Raw genomic sequence first — 17,800 nt, 5'->3', positions numbered from 1 at the left:
ACATTGACAGGATGCAGAGATGGGCTGAGAGGTGGCAGATGGAGTTCAACCTGGATAAATGCGAGGTGATGCATTTTGGAAGGTCGAATTTGAAAGCTGAGTACAGGATTAAGGATAGGATTCTTGGCAGTGTGGAGGAACAGAGGGATCTTGGTGTGCAGATACATAGATCCCTTAAAATGGCCACCCAAGTGGACAGGGTTGTTAAGAAAGCATATGGTGTTTTGGCTTTCAATAACAGGGGGATTGAGTTTAAGAGTCGTGAGATCTTGTTGCAGCTCTATAAAACTTTGGTTAGACCGCACTTGGAATACTGCGTCCAGTTCTGGTCACCGTATTATAGGAAAGATGTGGGTGCTTTGGAGAGGGTTCAGAGGAGATTTACCAGGATGCTGCCTGGACTGGAGGGCTTATCTTATGAAGAGAGGTTGACTGAGCTCGGTCTCTTTTCATTGGAGAAAAGGAGGAGGAGAGGGGACCTAATTGAGGTATACAAGATAATAAGAGGCATAGATAGAGTTGATAGCCAGAGACTATTTCCCAGGGCAGAAATGGCTAACACGAGGGGTCATAGTTTTAAGCTGGTTGGTGGAAAGTATAGAGGGGATGTCAGAGGCAGGTTCTTCACACAGAGAGTTGTGAGAGCATGGAATGCGTTGCCAGCAGCAATTGTGGAAGCAAGGTCATTGGGGTCATTTAAGAGACTGCTGGACATGCATATGGTCACAGAAATTTGAGGGTGCATACATGAGGATCAATGGTCGGCACAACATCGTGGGCTGAAGGGCCTGTTCTGTGCTGTACTGTTCTATGTTCTATGTTCTAAGAGAAACTAAAAGTTTCAGGTCTAGGGCAACAGGCATAGTGTTGACATCGGATAAGGTATTCTTATAGAGTTGGCATGGACATGGTGGGCTGAATGGTCTGTTTTGGTGCTGTAAGCTTTCTGTACTTCAATGATATAAATATTTTCCGCATTGTGCTTGGAAAACATTATTTTTAAAGGGCTTAGGAGACGGTAAATGAGGCCGTTAGGATTAAACAGTCAGTGCAAAGCTGCCTTTTGCAGAGCGCTGAGGTGTAGGGGAACCCGTCACGTGACGGGGCAGCTGGGCTGGCGCGCACATTTACTTGCGTCATCGCGTTACATGAGGTCAAAGGCCAGCAATATGGCGGCGCCCTGGTGTAAGCGGCTCCTCCAGTGGTGGGTCTGCTGTTCGGGCTCCATCCCCGGGGCCTTGCGGAGCGGAAGCCGTTTGAGGGCTACCCGGTTGGAGAGTACCGTCTGCTTCCTCTTTCTGCGGGCTTACTGCCGCAAGAGCAGCCTGTATGACCACGTGAGGGACGGGTACTCTGACAGGCCCCAGCTGGACATGGGGCTGGTCTGCAGTCACACCCAGGCTGTGCTCGATAATGTGCAGAATCGCAAGGGCGAGCTGACTGGGGAGGATGTGGCTGACATCGTAAGTGCTCCTCGCCTTTGTTCTCACGTTCCCTTGGATCCTTAACTATTACCCCTCCCCCCCGACTTCTCTATATATTGCCCTCCCTGAAACATCATCTAAACAGTACCAGGTTTCAGTATCTCAGACGTTGCTGGAGAAACTCAGCTGGTCTGACAGTATCTGTGAAGAAAGAAAGCAAGATTAACATTTTCAGGTCCCATGACCCTTCTACAGACCGTGAATATGTAGGAGTTGGGACGCTGTGTTGTCATTGCCCAGGACGTTGGAGATGTCTCTTCTGGAGTAGTGTGTGCAATTCTGGTCGCCCTGTTGTAGGAAGGATATTATTAAGTTGGAGAGAGTTCAGAGGTAGATTTATCAGGATGTTGCTGGGAATGGAGGGTTTGAGATATGAAAGTAGACTCAAAATATTGGGACTTTTTCACTGGAGAATAAATGGTTGAGGGGTGACCATACAGAAGTTTATAAAATTGTGAGGGACTTAGATGAGGTGAATTGCAAGAGTCTTTTTGCAAGGATGGGGGATTTCGAGACTAGCGGGCATATTTTAAAGGTGAGAGGACATAAGGGACAACTTCTTTACACAGTAGTTTGTGTGTGGAATGAACTGCCAGAGGAAGTGGTGGATGCAGGTACAGTTACAATGTTTAAAAGACATTTGGATAAGTACACGAATGGGAAATGTCTGGAAGGATATGGGCCAAATGCAGGCAGGTGGGACGTGTTTAGTTTGGGAACACGGTCGGAATGGACTGGTTGGACCAAAGGGTCTGTTTCTGTGCTGTATGACTCCACAACTGATAGCAGCTATGAAAAATATTTACGCTGATGCTGGGGGAAGGGAAGGAGTGAGCAGGCAGGTGGAGGAGCTGAGAGAAAGGGATTGTTGATAGTAAGCAAGGGAAGGAGAGGAGTTAGGTCATAATGGGAATGATGAGCCATTGCAAATGGGTTGGCCGTGCTGAAAGTGACCCATTTCATGACAGGTCCTGAGATGTTGAGGTGGGTAATATACAATGAAGGGAGTGTTTGTGCTTCAAAATTGATAAACTTGATGTTGATCTTGAAGTATTTTGATGGCTTCATCTTCCATTCATTGTCTGACTTCTTTCTGCATTCATTCAGTTTTGCTGCTTTGGCCAGCATTTCTTACTCTTCCCTAATTGTCCCTTGTCCCTTGGTGAGTTATGAACTTGAACTGCTGCAGTTTGTTGTTTTGGGGGACACATATTGTTGTTAAAGGAGTTCTAGAACTTTGATTTTATTTATCATCACCACGTGTACCTAAGTACAGTGAAAAGCTTTGTTTGTGAGCAGTACAGACAGATCAGAGTGAGCAAGGACATAAAGATCATAGAATGCTTAGACAGAAATGAGGCATACAGGTGGCACTGCACAGGAGATACGCAAAACAAGTTCAACATTCCTCAGACCTGTAGATAGATTTGAAAGAACGTTAAGTCTGTAAAAATTACCATAGAATTTAGGCTTAAAAGTGTGGGCGATTGTAAGAAACGTAAGAACAAGATCTGCTGTAGGGAGCTCTTAAGGAGTTAACCCTGTTTTCACCATCATGAACCCACATTTAACCCATCCACAGTGAAGGAACAATGATATGTTTCGAACCCAGAGAGAAAAGCTAGTAAAACTGATGAATGAGATGAAGTGGTCTGAATTTGGTTTCAATTATTCCCTCCCAACAGGTCTCTACATGGAAACAATTGGTGAAAACAAAGGTGGAAATCGAGAAATTAGAAAATGAGAAAAATAGAATCAGTGATTCAGTTAAAGCCCTCCTGGTGAGTTTTTTGGGAAAAAAAAATTCAAATTCTGAAGTAGCCACAAAGAATGTCTCAAAATGCTTTACAAACAATGAAGTATTTCTATGAAGTGTTGTCTCTTTTACTGCCGGAAGTGAAGCCAATTTGAGCAAAACAAGCTCAATGTGGCAGCAACCGGACTATTTTTGATTTTGTGGCAAATGGTTGAGGGATACATGTTGGTCAGAACATACAGTGGATAATTCTGCTCATATTCTTTGAAAATTAGTGCAGTGGGATGTTTAACGTCCACTTGAGAAGGCCTCGATTTATCACCTCCTGTGAGGGGTAGCATCTCTGGCAGTGCAGCACACACTCTCAGTACTGCGCTGGAGTGCCAGCCTTGAATTTTGTTCTCGGGTGCCGGAGCTTACAAACCCGAGTTGAGTGTGTATCCAGTTGTTACAATTAACGGTTACAGCCGATGGAACTAGTTCCAAAGTGCGGGCACTATTGGAAGCATGACAGCAAATTTGTTCACCACAAGATCCCATTTGTAGCATTGTGATGATAATGATATCCTTTGTAATTTTGCTTGCAATAATTATTAACTTAGTCTGGGCAAACACTTCTGTCCATCTTTGAAATGGATGATGTGAAAAATGACATTGGAGTGAGAGAGCATGCAGCAGTGTCAGCATTGATTTTTGTAGCCAAGTCCCTGGAGCGGGGCTGAGACATACAAATGTCGGACTCTAAGGACATTGAGGACATGCAACAGCATCAGTGAATACAATCAGAGAATATTGAGTTAACTGAGGCGTTACCTGTGTGTGATGTCCAATGATGGTTTTCTGCAAGTATCAGATGAAGGTGAAAGGGCAAGAAGCTGTCTAGACAGGGCAAAAATGATAGGATGACCTGGATTTAGATTTCTGAAGACCACACACAAGAAGTTGATCTAAAAAATGTTATCAAAGTAAATGTTAACTTGAGTACTGCTGAAAAGAGAGGCAGGCTCCTGAAGATTATTGCTTTGCTGTCATCAGGACAAATGCAAGAATTTCACATTTCAAAAGTGCAACAAATCTCTCTTTTCAGCAATACCCGAGATTCGTTGAAAGAGATTTGTTGCACTTTTGAAATGTGAAATTCTTGCATTTGTCCTGACGACAGCAAAGCAATAATCTTCAGGGGCCTGCCTCTGTCTTCAGCAAAATTCAAATAAATATGCTTCCTTCTTTCTTTGAACAAAAATACAACATTTTGACTTGGTTGGTTTATTGTTTGCAGGACAAGCACAATAAAGAAGCCCTTAAATCTGTAAGTACTGACTCTGTCATCTGCTCTCCAGAGAGGGTGTGGGTCTGGTGATTATGTATACACTATAACTTGAGGTTGGCTGGCTCGCCAAGCTAGTTTGTTGTTCCACAGACGTTTCGTTACCCTGCTAGACAAATTTGGACAGACCAGCTCGGCGAGCCAACCAACCTCAACACCCACAACCCAAGCTACAAATCTACTCCAAAACTTTAAAGCTTATACATAGAAATGGAGCCTTTGGTGCATCTACTCTGTCTCCTGCAGTTGTGATTCTTTTTCCATCATTCTTATCTTCAACTGAAATTACATGCTATGCTTTGAGTGGCTAAATATCCTACGTTGGAAAGGCCAGGTCAAATACGGGACAAGAATTATCAAGGAAATTCCAATCATCGCGTTACGACTCATCTAGCTTGGCTATCAGAGTTTTGACAATGTTACAATTCCCGTAGACACCAATAATTTTCATTTAAGATAATATGGTCCAGATTCAAGACACCAAGTGGCAAAGGATAGAATAATGGAGCCTAGTTTTTATTGCCAGTGAAGTACTGCATTTTATACTTTTCGTGCTCTCACAGTAAGCAAAGATGTACAAACATGGCTGCTTTCTCAGTTAATGCCCACCTAATTGATATGCAATTAACACAGAAGGCCGCTCTGTCCCAAATAAATACTAGGCTAGTCTTATCGTTTATTCAAAGTAACGGTAAGTTTATGAAGGAACAGAGGCCTCTCTTACCATTAGGAAAGAGACAATTGGTTAAAAAATGTTGAAGAGCACTGCTCCACACTAAACCAAAGAATCGGACCTCTATAAACAAACACTGGTGGAATGTGGTTTGGACGCACGCTGTGAGTGTATCACACTGTAGCCGTCCGATCAACTGAGCAAACCAACCAAATGACTTGTGTTACACTGAGTAACTTTTTAAAAGATGGAATTGGTTGAATACGTTAAGGGAAGGAAATTGCAAGGCTTGCTGGGGGATTAGGATAGAGCATTAGGAATGCAGTCTGCCTGAGAGGGCTGTGGAAGTTTTGTGTTTGAGTAAGTTTAACGCAGCAGTTTAATCGGTTTTTGATCATCAGTGACCAAAACTGGATTGAAAATGGTGCTGACACAGGGTTTCTCTTGTACAGCACATTTCTTCTCGCATTTCTCACAACCGTTCTGCATTTTTAAACTTCAGTTCAAATTTAAAATCTAATGTTGATCTTACTCTTTGTGCACTTTCTCTGCGGCCATAACATTGTATCCCTGGCTCTGTTCCATCACCCCATGATCTTTTGTGTGTTATGAGCTGACTGTACTGCATGCAAAACAAAACTTTTCACTGTACTTGTGACAACAATAAATCAAATCAAATGAAGCGTGGTTAAAAGGCATTGCAGTTTTGTGTTGAATTGTGAAGCTGACACAGGTTGAATGGCTTCTTCCTGCTTCAGTGCTCTTTACAACTCTTCTGAAGAAGGGTCCCAACCTGAAACGTCAAGCTTTCCTGCTCCTCTGCTGCTTGGCCTGCTGTGTTCATCCAGCTTCACACCGTGTTATATATAATAAAATAAGTTTGTTTGTTTTAATTCTGTTTTTTTGTGGATAAGTGTTGGCTAGGACACTGGGGAGAGCTCCTTGCTCTTTTTAAATCGTGACTTTTTTTTTACAATCTGCTACTTCACTGGGTAGCATGCTAGAAATCGGGCTCCACGATTCTCCCCCAGCTTGAACCAAAAGCAATGTAAACAGCACTTACAGTGAGTATTGTATTGGCGAAGATCTGTAGCTCGGGTTGTGAATGAGGTTGTTGACTTGCTCGCCGAGCTGGCTTGTTTTTGTTCAGAGGTTTTGTCACCATGCTCGGTGATATCATCAGTGGAGCCTCCAATGAAATGATATTATTCTACTCCGGTTTGGAACTTACACTGCCTGGTCCGTTAAGGTGAGTACTGTCATTTCCAGTTTAGATCTGTATGGGTTTGTATATGGGGTCCAATTGTATGTGCGTGTTGGTTGAAGTATGAGTGGAGAACCATATCTCTAGGAATTCCTGTGCGTGTCTATGTTTGGCTTGGGCGACTATGGTTACTTTGTTCCAGTTAAATGTATAGATATTAAGGAGAGTTCATCGTGCTGTTTTGCTGCTAGCTGATGTTCATGTATTCTGATGGCTAGTTTCCTTCCTGTCTGTGCAATGTAATGTTTGTGGCAGTCGTTGCATGGTATTTTGTAAACTATGTTGGCCCTGCATGTTGTGGGAATGGGGTCTTTAATCCTTGTAAGTGTTTGTCATAGAGTGGCTATGGGCTTGTGGGCCACCGTGATTCCTAGTGGCCTTAGGAGTCTTATTGTCAGTTCTGATGTGTTCTTGATGGAGGGCAGCGTGGTCAGTGTGTTAGGGCATACTGTGTCCTCCTGTTGTCTCTCACGTCGGCAGCTGTGGATGAAGTTGCGGGGATATCCGTTTAAAGCCAGGATTTTGTATAAGCGTTCTTCCTCTTCCCGGCATAATCCTGGAGTGTTGCGGTGTGCCCTGGCCCGCTGAAAGAGTGTCCTAATGCAGCTTTGTTTGTGGGCGTTGGACTGGTTGTGATGGAAGTTGGGGTTTTGATCTAAATGGGTTGCTTTACTGTATACTGACGTTTGGAACTCCCCATTGGTCAGTCACCTCAATATCTGATGATGTCACTGAGCCAAAATGTCTGAACAAGGACAAGCCAGCTCGGCGAGCAAGACAACAGCCGCTTACAGTGAATGTTGGTAATCTGTCATTAAAAAGAGTCACAATCCTTTTCCACAATCCTTGGGTATAACAGCCCCTCTCCCATTTCAGTCATCGAGTCACACAGCACAGAAACAGACACACTTCAGTCCAACCAGCCCATGCAGACCATAATCCCAAACTAAACTAGTCCCATCTGCCTGGGCCTGGCCCACGTCCCTCCGAACACTTCCTACTCATGTACTTATCCAAATGTCTTTTTAAATGTTGTAACTGTACCGACATCCACTTCCTCTGGATGTTCACTCCACACGTGAACCACTTGCGGTATTTTAAAAAAAAAGAAATTACCCCTTGTGTCTCTTTTTAAATCTTTCTCCGCTCACCTTAAAAATTTGCACTGTAGTCTTGAACTAGTGAGTTTTGAGAAGATTTGTAGCTCAGGTTGAGGTTCTGGATGTGAGTTTGCTCGCAGAGCTGGCAGGTTCGTTTTCAGACGTTGACAACAAACACATTGATTTGGAGCCCATCTACCACCCGCTGAGAAAACGACATCACCAATGCAGGAAATGACATCACCAACCCAAGGAAACCTAAACACACAAATAGAAAGCGGGACATAACACCAGCGCTTCACCGGAGGCTCACTGATGATGTTACCTAGAATGGTGATGAAACGTCTGATAATGAACCTTCCAGCTCACGAGCGAACTCACATCCAGTCTTGAACTCCCCAGTCTAGGGAAAAGACACCAGTCACTTACCTTATCCGTGCCCCTCATGATTTTATAAACCTCAACAAGGTCTCCCCTCAGCCGCCTCCGCTCCAGTGCAAAAAGTCCCAGCCTCTCCTTATAACTCAACCCCTCCATTCCCAGCAACATCCTGGTAATCCTCTTCTGATCCCTCTCCAGCTTCATAACATCCTTTCTATAACGGGGGGGACCAGAACTGGGCGCAGAACTCCAAAAGAGACCTCACCAACAGTCCATTGTCAAAAATACAAAAAAAAACAGAAAAGGTCTCAACACTTGCAAAGCCAAAGAAAGCCCCTGTTTTATTGTCTCTTATGTAAAAGTTGTCCCACTGCTGTTGGAGAGATGTTGTTAAACTTGAAAGAGTTCAAAAAAGAATTTCAAGGATATTGTGAGGGTTGGAGGGTTTGAGCTACAAGGAGAGGCTGAATAGGCTGGGGCTATTTTCCCTGGAGTGTAGGAAGCCGAGGTGACACCTAGTAGGGGTTTATGAAATCATGAGGGGCATGGAGAGGGTGAACAGCCAAGGTCTTTTCCCCAGGGTGGGGGAGTCCAAAACTAGAGAGGATAGGTTTAAGGTGAGAGGGGAAAAGGGACCAGAGGGGCTACTTTTTCACACAGAGGGTGGTGTGTGTATGGAATGAGCTGCCAGAGGAAGTGGTGGGGGCTGGTACAGTTACAGCATTTAAAAGGCATCTGGATGGGGACATGAATAGGAAAGGTTTCAATATGGGCCAAATGCTGGCAAATGGGACTAGATCAGTTGAGGATATCTGCTCAGCATGGGCAAGTTGGACCGAAGGGTCTGTTTCTGTGCTGTGTGACTTGATGCCATCTCCGTTAATGCAAGTGTCTTGGTGCTGCACTGGAAAGATGCAGGTCATTTCCTGTGCTGGGGCGTTAGGAATGGAGCTTGAACTCTCTGACTCAGAGGCGCAAGTGCTAGTCACTGGGCCATGACTGACACAGTAAGGGGATAAATGCAATGCATCAAGTGTAACCTGGTTGTATAGTCTGTACTGTGCACGCAGTAAAACTGTGGGGACTTCAGGTTGTAAATTGAATTTGACAAATCAGCTACAGTGACCTGTTGAGAGGATTGACAAGATGCTGGAAAGCTGGGGATGATTTTAGAGCTCTGTTTTAAATGTTGAAAACAGCATCCTGACTTCTCAAGACTGCGAAACCGAGGAAAGGAAATTCGCCTGGAATTAAATTTTCTTTATGATCAAGAGAACCAGCTGGATGAGCACTTTTATCTAAAGGCCTTGAAGCTACCCAACTGGACTCATCCAAGTGTGGTAAATAAAAATTACTTTTACTCTACTGCGGGTGTGTCTGCATCCTTTTTTTGTCCTGTTTCACTTTGTTTTTCCCATTAGTCCTCTCTTCCCATCATTTACCCTCTCCTTCTCTTCTCTCTGTCTCCACTCTGTGATTGTGCTTGGGTTTTAAGCTTCGTCTGATTATAATTGCTTCAGCAGAGGAAGCTGTGCTTTTAGTGAGTTGGTGCATTCTCCCCATGTCTGCGTGGGCTTCCTCCAGCACTCTGGTATCTTCCCACTCTCCAAAGATGTGCAGGTTAGGGTGGATTGTCCGTGGGAGATTGCCCCAATGTGTCCAGAGATATGTAGGTTACGTGGGTTAGCTGTGGGAACTGTAGATGGTCTTTATAGGGTTGGTATAGACTCGATGGGCTGAAAGGCTTCTGTGATTCAAAGAGCCATAAGATGCTTTGCAGGGTTGTAGGTGTTATTTAAATGCAGCCTATCTTTTCTATTCCTATCCCTTGTTTTTGTCTCTATCTGTCTGTCTCTGTCTCGCTGTTTGCGTCTGCACTTGGTCTCTCCTTGCCCTCTTCCCCTGCCAATCCTCCCTGGCTCTGTTTTTGTCTCTTAAGTGAATCTGCAAGAGTGTCGTTGAGTTTGGTTTCTGCATTCCATACCTAGAGTGTCGGAACTCTCAAATTCTTCGCTTCTTCGGAGTTTTCAGCCTATCTTTCTGCTTTTCTTTTGTAAACGTGCGCTCATTAATGTCAAAATCAATTCATTTCATTGTTCTGTCAGATTACTGGTGTTGAGTCGTCAGCCTAAAGATGGTGTAGTTCCTTTATCTGTTGGGATAGTGGAAAAATCTGGCGCATAAATCCTGCGAAGGATTTACCACAGGCAGATGTGGAGCGCAAGTTTCCCCCTCTTCTGCTGACATTTGCACGGGTATCTGTTAGATAAGCCAGTTTCTGCTTCAAAGGGTTAACTACGTGGAATATAAATCACCAAAAGTTCAGGTGCAGCAGGTATACACAAAGGTTGTGAATCTGTGGAATTCCCTACCCAGAGGAAAGGATGAGGCTACCTTGTTGGATGTTTTTATTTTTAAGGCAAAGATAGATGGATTTTTGAACAGGAAAGGAATTAAGGGTGAGTGGGCAGCTAAGTAGAGCTGAGAGCCCAAAAACATCAGCCATGATCTTATTGAATGGAATAAGTTCCTTCCATCAGGGTAGAAAGGACTGTGTTCCCGGGATGAGCTAACCAGTGTGTTTGTGTGTTCCACTTTTGCAGCACCTGTTGCAAGTGTTAAATCCATGCAGTTCATAGTGATTTGTACTTGTTCTTAAGATGAGCCCTGATGCCTCATAAGAGGTCATTACGTGTCTCAGATGTGGTGTAGTTAGCTGTTAAGTACTTTTCAGTTTATCAAGGTTGAATCTGTCTTTTCCTGGAAGACTTCGTATGAGCCTCCTTCCCCATGTGGTCTTATGAGAATGATGATTGGTTGCAGTGAATCTATCCACGGCATCCCAGATGGTTCAGACAAATACCATTCCTTTTATTCTTGGTGCTTCTGATCCAGGGCTTAAAACTTACAAACGTTTTGCTGAAACAGAAATTGCTGGAAAAGCTCAGCAGGTCTGGCAGCATCTGTGGAGGGAAAGTCGGAGTTAACGTTTCGGGTCCAGTGATCCTTCCTTGGAATGTCATCAGAGTTGACGTTTCAGGTTAACTGAGAGGAAGGGTCACTGGGCCCAAAACATTAACTCTGATTTCTCTCCACAGATGCTGCCAGCTTTCACAGCAGTTTCTGATTTCCAGCTTCCACAGTCCTCCTGGCTTTTAAGCTCTTTACTGATTCGCCATTACCCACGCTGACTGAGAGGTGGATTTCACTGTCAAATCTTGACATTGATCTACAATTGGTAGACTGTTCTTGTATGAGGAAGGATGGAGAAGCATCGGAAAGGGTGCAGAGGAGATTTACCAGGATGTTGCCTGGTCTGGAGGGAAGGTCTTACGAGGAAAGGCTGAGGGACTTGAGGCTGTTTTCATTGGAGAGAAGAAGGTTGAGAGGTGACCTAATAGAGACATGCAAGATGATCAGAGGATTAGATAGGGTGGAGAGTGAGAGCCTTTTTCCTCGGATGGAGGTGGCTAGCACAAGGGGACATAGCTTTAAATTGAGGGGTGATAAATATAGGACAGATGTCAGAGGTACGTTCTTTACTCAGACTAGTAAGGGCGTGGAATGCCCTGCCTGCAACAGTAGGAGACTCACCAAGTTTAAGGGCATTTAAATAGCCATTGGATAAACATATGGATGATAATGGAATAGTGTAGGTTAGACGGGCTTCAGATTGGTGTCACAGGTCGATGCAACATTGAGGGCGGAAGGGTCTGTACTGCGCTGTAGTGTTCTGTGTTCTATGTTCTATGAGATTGACTTAAGTACTGAATGTTGCTGTCTCTGATTTCAATATTCCAGAGACTACCCACAGGAACCCTGCTTTCTCCATTTTTGCTACTTTTGGGTGGTAGGGTGTTGACATTTTGACAATGTCACAATATCCACGGGTGCCAGCTAATGGTCTGGAAATGTGGGCTCAAAGCCCAGCACACCAGCTGGTAGAAGTTGAATTCAACAAATCAAACTGGGATTTAAAGTTTGTCTTAGTAAACAGTGACCTTGACAGCTAGTATTGATTTTTCTTAAAAAAAAACTCAGAGGTCATTGGGTTGACCAGTAACTCTTTTGGGTAGGGGGTCTGAGTGTAACTCTATATAACCCCAGCAGTTGATTGTTAACAGATTTCTGAAATAGCAAGCGACTGCAGTTGGTGATGGGTTGCTCTTGTTAGTGAATGAATGAATAAAGGCAAGAACAAGCACCAAATCTGGCCCAGTTACCACCCGTTTTTAACTGGTTCAGGTCAGTTTCTCTGTCGGCTTACCTGTTTTCTCTCTGTCTCTCTCTTTGTAGCCTGTAGGTGACGAGACCCAGGCTCGTGCGGTTGAAATCGTCGGTGAGAAGCCAGGTGAGACGCTTCAGCTGTCGATAACGACAGTGCAGAGAATGTACATGATAACGGGCACGTTTCTGTAGCACCCTTTAATGCAGTGAAATGTCCTGTGGGACATTATCAGTCAAATAGAATTTGAGTCCCCCAAGCAGATGTTGAAGGAGCAGAATTTGGTCAAAGATGTAGGTTCGGAAGGAGCATCTTAAACGATTAAAGCAGTTTGGGGAAGGCACTTGAGAGCTTATAGCCCAGGCCGTAAGGGATATCTGTCGCTGGTGGAGAGTTTAAAGTTTGGGCCGCTTAACGAGCAGAAGCAGAGATCTCGTAGGGATGTAGGGTGCAGGTCACCAGGAGGGGTGAGCGATTTGATATCGAGAATGAAGATGTTAAAATCTAGGCTTACCTTAGCCGTCAGCCGGTGTAGGTTGGCGAATATGGAAATGATGGGTAAACTGAGGCCTGTGTAATATCTTCTCCTGATGAAAGACAGGAATCTGAGGAAAATGAAGACTTGCGTGCCCTTGGTCAAGACTGTAGCCATAATGTAGAGGTGCCAGTGTTGGACTGTGGGTGGATTAGGTCAGAAATCACACGACACCAGGTTATGGTCCACCAGGTTTATTTGAAGTCACGGGCTTTTGAAGCACTGCTACTACATGAGGTGAAGCCACCTAACGAAGGAGCAGCGCTGCGAAAGCTTGTGATTTTAAATAAACCTGTTGGACTATAACCTGGTGTTGTGTGATTTCTGACTCAGTCAAGATTAACAGTGGACTGTAGAAAACCAACTGGCAAACAGATCGGAGTGTAGATTCACAGTTACAAAGCGTCAAAAGTGCTTTAATCTTAAATACGTCACCAGTAAACGCAAAAATAACAGGACTTGGCAGGAGTTAGATCACAGGCAGCGGATTTTTGGATGACACCTAGATTTATAGAGGGTAGGTTTGACAACTCCAATCCAGAAGCGACAAAAACATGAGAGAGTTTCAATCTACTTTGTTTCTTTTATTCTTGGAATAGCCTGAAATTTCCAAAAAACATTGATTTTTCAATTGCTTGCAACGCTCCTCAGAGCTGAGCTCTTCTGCTACAGTGTGTAATGCCCATGGCTCTCGGCCTGGGATCGAGTTCCAGCCAAGGAAGGTGTATTCGTAATATGTTGTGGAACTGAGAGACCTAGAGGTTCGGGTACATGAGACTTTGAAATTTGTGTCACAGGTAGACAGGATGGCTGTCCTTTAGGAAAGGAAACTGTCGTCCTTACCTGGTCTGGCCTGTATGTGACTCCAGACCCACAGCAATGTGCTTGACTCTGAACTGTCCTCTGGGCAATCAGGGATGGGGCAATAAATGCTGCCTGGCCAGTGACTCCCTCATCCTGTGAATGAATAAAGGAAGAAGGCATTTAGCACGCTTGCTTTTATTGCTCAGACCTTTGAGTATAGGAGTTGGGACGTCATTTTGAGGTTGTACAAGACACTGGTGAGGCCTCTTGAGGGGTAACTGAATGAAGTTTATAAAATCAATTCATAAGAGCTCTGTTCCAAGGAGCTGCTTCTGATGCAGTGCGTAATGTCCACGGCTCTCGGCTCTGGGCCAAGGAAGGTGTATTCATAATGTGCAAATCCTTCCAAAAACAAGCTGATGGCTGGTGGTAGGAGCGGGAGAGATTCCTGCTCATTTCTGACCATAAATTCCTGGGAAGGTACCTACAAGCCAGTTAGCTTAACTTCTGCCATTGGGAAGATGTTAGACATTATCATGAAAGATCATGCAAAAAGGCACTTAGAAAATTTCAAGGTATTCATGGAGAGTCAACGTAATATTGTGTAAGGAAATCACATTGAATCAATTTATTGCACTCTTCGAAGAAGCTTGGCACCATCCAGGATGAGGCAGCACACATGATTGGCATCGAAACCACAAGCATTCACTCCATACGGTACTGACGCTCAGTCGCAGCAGTATGTACCTTCTACAAGGTGCCCTGCAAAAGTTCACCAAAAATCCCCAGGCAGCAGCTTCCAAACCCACGATAACAAAGTGTGGAGCTGGATGAACACAGCAGGCCAAGCTGCATCTCAGGAGCACAAAAGCTGATGTTTCAGGCCTAGACCCTTTCACTGATACACCTTCCAAACCCATGACCACTTTCATCTAGAAGGACAAGGGCAGCAGACGTATGGGAAGACCACCCCCCTGCAAGTTCCCCTCCGAGCCATTCACGATCCTGACTTGGAAATATATCGCCGTTCCTTCAGTGTCACTGGGTCAAAATCCTGGAATACCACCCCCCCCCCCCCCCCCCCCCCCGAAAGGCATTGTGGACCCCTACAGCACATGGACTGCAACGGTGCAAGAAGGCAGCTCCCTGCCATGTTCTCAAGGCACAACTTGAAGATTACCAACAAGAAATATTGTCCTTCAATGCTAGGGGAATGGTATTTAAAAACAGGTTATGCTGCAGTTGTATAGGGTGCTGGTGAGACCACACTTGGAGTACTGTGTACAATTTTGGTCTCCTTACTTGAGGAAGGATGTACTGGCACTGGATGGGGTGCAGCGGAGGTTCACTAGGTTGGTTCAGGAATTGAGAGGGTTGGCTTATGAGGAGTGATTGAGTAGACTGGGACTATACTCATTAGAATTCAGAAGGGGGGTGGGGGGAATATAGAAACATAACATGATGAAGGGAATAGATAAGATAGCAGCAGGGAGGTTGTTTCCACTGGAGTGTGAAACTAGAACTGGGGGCATAGCCTCAAAATAAGGCGGGGGAACAGATTTAGGACCAAGTTGAGGAGGAAATTCTTCACCCAAAGATTTGGGAATCTGTGGAATTCCCTGCCCTAGGAAGCAGTTGAAGCTACCTTGTCGAATGTTTTTAAGGCAAAGATAGATTTTTGAACAGTGAAGGAATTAAGGGTTATGGTGAGTGGGTGGGTAAGTGGAACTGAGTCCATGAAACAATCAGCCTTGATCTTATGGTTTGGCGGAGTGGGCTCGATGAGCCTTATCTTGCTCTTCTTCCTTATGTTCTCATGTAATTAGGGATAGGCAATAAATGTTGACCCAGCCAGCAGCGTCCACGTGCCACAAGTGAATTGAAGTAAATCATAACATATGGTGTTGATAAAGGAAGACAGTGGATGTACCACCAGTAAATGGGATAAAAGGCTCTTTTTCAGAATGGCAACTGGTGATGAATGATGTCCCGCAGGGTTCAGTGTTGGGGCCGCAGCTGTTCACCTTATATATTAATGATCTGGATGAAGGGACTGGGGGCATTCTGGCGAAGTTTGCTGATGATACGAAGATAGGTGGACAGGCAGGTAGTACTGAGGAAGTGGAGAAACTGCAGAAAGATTTAGACAGTTTAGGAGAGTGGCCCAGGAAATGGCTGAAATTCAATGTGAGTAAATGTGAGGTTTTGCACTTTGGAAAAAAGAATACAGGCATGGACTATTTTCTAAATGGTGAGAAAATTCGTAAAGCAGAAGTACAAAGGGATCTGGGAGTGTTGGTCCGGGATTCTCTAAAAGTTAACTTTCAGGTAGAGTCCGTGATTAAGAAAGCGAATGTAATGTTGTCGTTTATCTCAAGAGGGTTGGAATATAAAAGCAGCAATGTGCTTCTGAGACTTTATAAGGCTCTAGTTAGGCCCCATTTAGAATACTGTGTCCAATTTTGGGCCCCACACCTCAGGAAGGACATACTAGCCCTGGAGCGTGTCCAGTGGAGATTCTCTCGGATGATCCCTGGAATGGTAGGTTTAATGTATGATGAACGGCTAAGGATCCTGGGATTGTACTCATTAGAGTTTAGAAGGTTGAGGGGAGATCTAATAGAAACTTACAAGATAATGTATGGTTTAGAAGGGGTGGACGCTTGGAAGTTGTTTCTGTTAGTCGGGGAAACTAGGACCCGTGGGCACAGCCTTAAAATTAGAGGGGGTAAATTTAAAACTGAAATGAGACGATATTTCTTCAGCCGGAGAGCGGTGGGCTTGTGGAATTCATTGCCACGGAGCGCAGCAGAGGCCGGGATGTTGGATGCCTTCAAGGCAGAGATCAACAATTCTTGATCTCACAAGGAATCAAGGGCTACGGGGAGAGTGCAGGGAAGTGGAGTTGAAATGCCCATCAGCCATGATTTAAATGGCGGAGTGAACTTGATGGGCCCAATGGCATTACTTCCACTCCTATGTCTTATGGTCTTATGTAAAGTTCCAGAAGGTATCGGATCAGGGTCCGTATCAAAAGTCATTGTCGAAAATAAAAGTCCCTATTTTCGGGGTATCATACTGGCATGGATGGAAAATTGGTTTGCCAACAGAAAACAGAGATGACCAATTCTCACGAGCAGTGCATCACAGGAATCAACGCTGAGCTTCAACATTTCTTTTTGTCATTTCTTATTCATTTCACGGGATGCGAACATCGCTGACTAGGCCATTTACAATTTATAAAACTGACTCGGCTGAAGGAACCAAAAGTATGATGGTTAAAATTGTTGATGATGTAAAAATGGGCAGGAAAGGAAGTTGTGAAGAGGGCGTAAGCAGGCTATAAAGAGGTTGGTTAAGTGTGTGGGCAAAGGTCTGACAGTATGTTGGACAATGTGAGATGGTCCGTTCAGCAGGAGGGAAGCATGCTGAGAGAACTCGGAACTGCAAAGGATCTGGCTTTCTTTGTGCACGAATCAAAAGTAATTAGTATGCAGTACAAGAAGTAATCAGGAAAATGGTACTGAAAATGAGATGGTGAAGACTGCGTCAGGAGTACAGTGCACAACGTTGGCCTCTTCACTAAAGGAAGGATGCCAATGCCTGAAACAAAAGCAGAGATTTGCAGGTCTGGCATCATCTGTGGAGAGAAATCAAATTTAACATTTGGGATTGAGTGACCCTTCCTCAGAACCGAGAAAGCACTTTTATTTTCCTCATTACCATCAGTTCTGTGGAAGGGTTTCTCAACCCGAAACGTTAACTCTGATTTCTCTCCGCAGATGATGCCAGACCTGCTGAGCTGTTCCAGCAATTTCTGTTTTTGTCTCTGATTTACAGCAGTTCATTTGGTTTTTATGTAGATGTCTGAAATAGGTTGTTTCATGAGGAGCGGTTGGACAGGCTAGGCTTGTATCCACTGGGGACGAGAAGTAGCTTGGTTGATATAGGTTAGATCCTGTAGGGTCTTGACATTGTGGATGTAGAAGAATTTAGAATGGTGGGGTGAGGGGTGGGCACTGTTTCAACATACATCGTCAGCAGTCAGGAGGTGGAGAATATCATTTGTGAGTAACCAACCGTTTGTGATTGATACTGGCAGATCCGCCAGTACCAGAAAAGACTCTAATTTGTGTCTGAAAACTCTCAAGTCTGCTGACCATTCTCCTGTTCTGTTCTCCTCCAGTGTTTGATTTTAAATCCAAGGGCCATTTGCAAATTGGTGAAGACCTGGACATCATCAGACAACGG

At 44.5% G+C, this 17,800-nt stretch overlaps 1 protein-coding gene across 2 annotated transcripts in view; it reads left to right on the top strand.

The window, feature by feature from the left end:
- Positions 1-1,166: 1,166 nt before the first annotated feature.
- The window catches only part of sars2 (seryl-tRNA synthetase 2, mitochondrial), a 48,220-nt gene continuing 31,586 nt past the window's right edge, over positions 1,167-17,800 (top strand). Inside the window, exons 1-6 of one of the 2 annotated variants that reach the window (XM_048522665.2) lie at positions 1,167-1,463; positions 3,170-3,265; positions 4,520-4,549; positions 9,185-9,325; positions 12,282-12,336; positions 17,736-17,799. In XM_048522665.2, coding sequence (XP_048378622.1) covers positions 1,170-1,463; positions 3,170-3,265; positions 4,520-4,549; positions 9,185-9,325; positions 12,282-12,336; positions 17,736-17,799 — 680 coding nt within the window. In that variant the 5' untranslated portion in view covers positions 1,167-1,169. The remainder of the gene's footprint in view (positions 1,464-3,169; positions 3,266-4,519; positions 4,550-9,184; positions 9,326-12,281; positions 12,337-17,735; position 17,800) is intronic. The other variant, XM_048522666.2, reaches the window with a different exon arrangement.

The sequence above is a fragment of the Stegostoma tigrinum genome, chromosome 39 (assembly GCF_030684315.1).
Source record: "Stegostoma tigrinum isolate sSteTig4 chromosome 39, sSteTig4.hap1, whole genome shotgun sequence".
Taxonomy (NCBI): Eukaryota; Metazoa; Chordata; class Chondrichthyes; order Orectolobiformes; family Stegostomatidae; genus Stegostoma; species Stegostoma tigrinum.
Note: the sequence above shows the minus strand (reverse complement) of the source record. Positions and strands in the feature narration are given on the sequence as shown.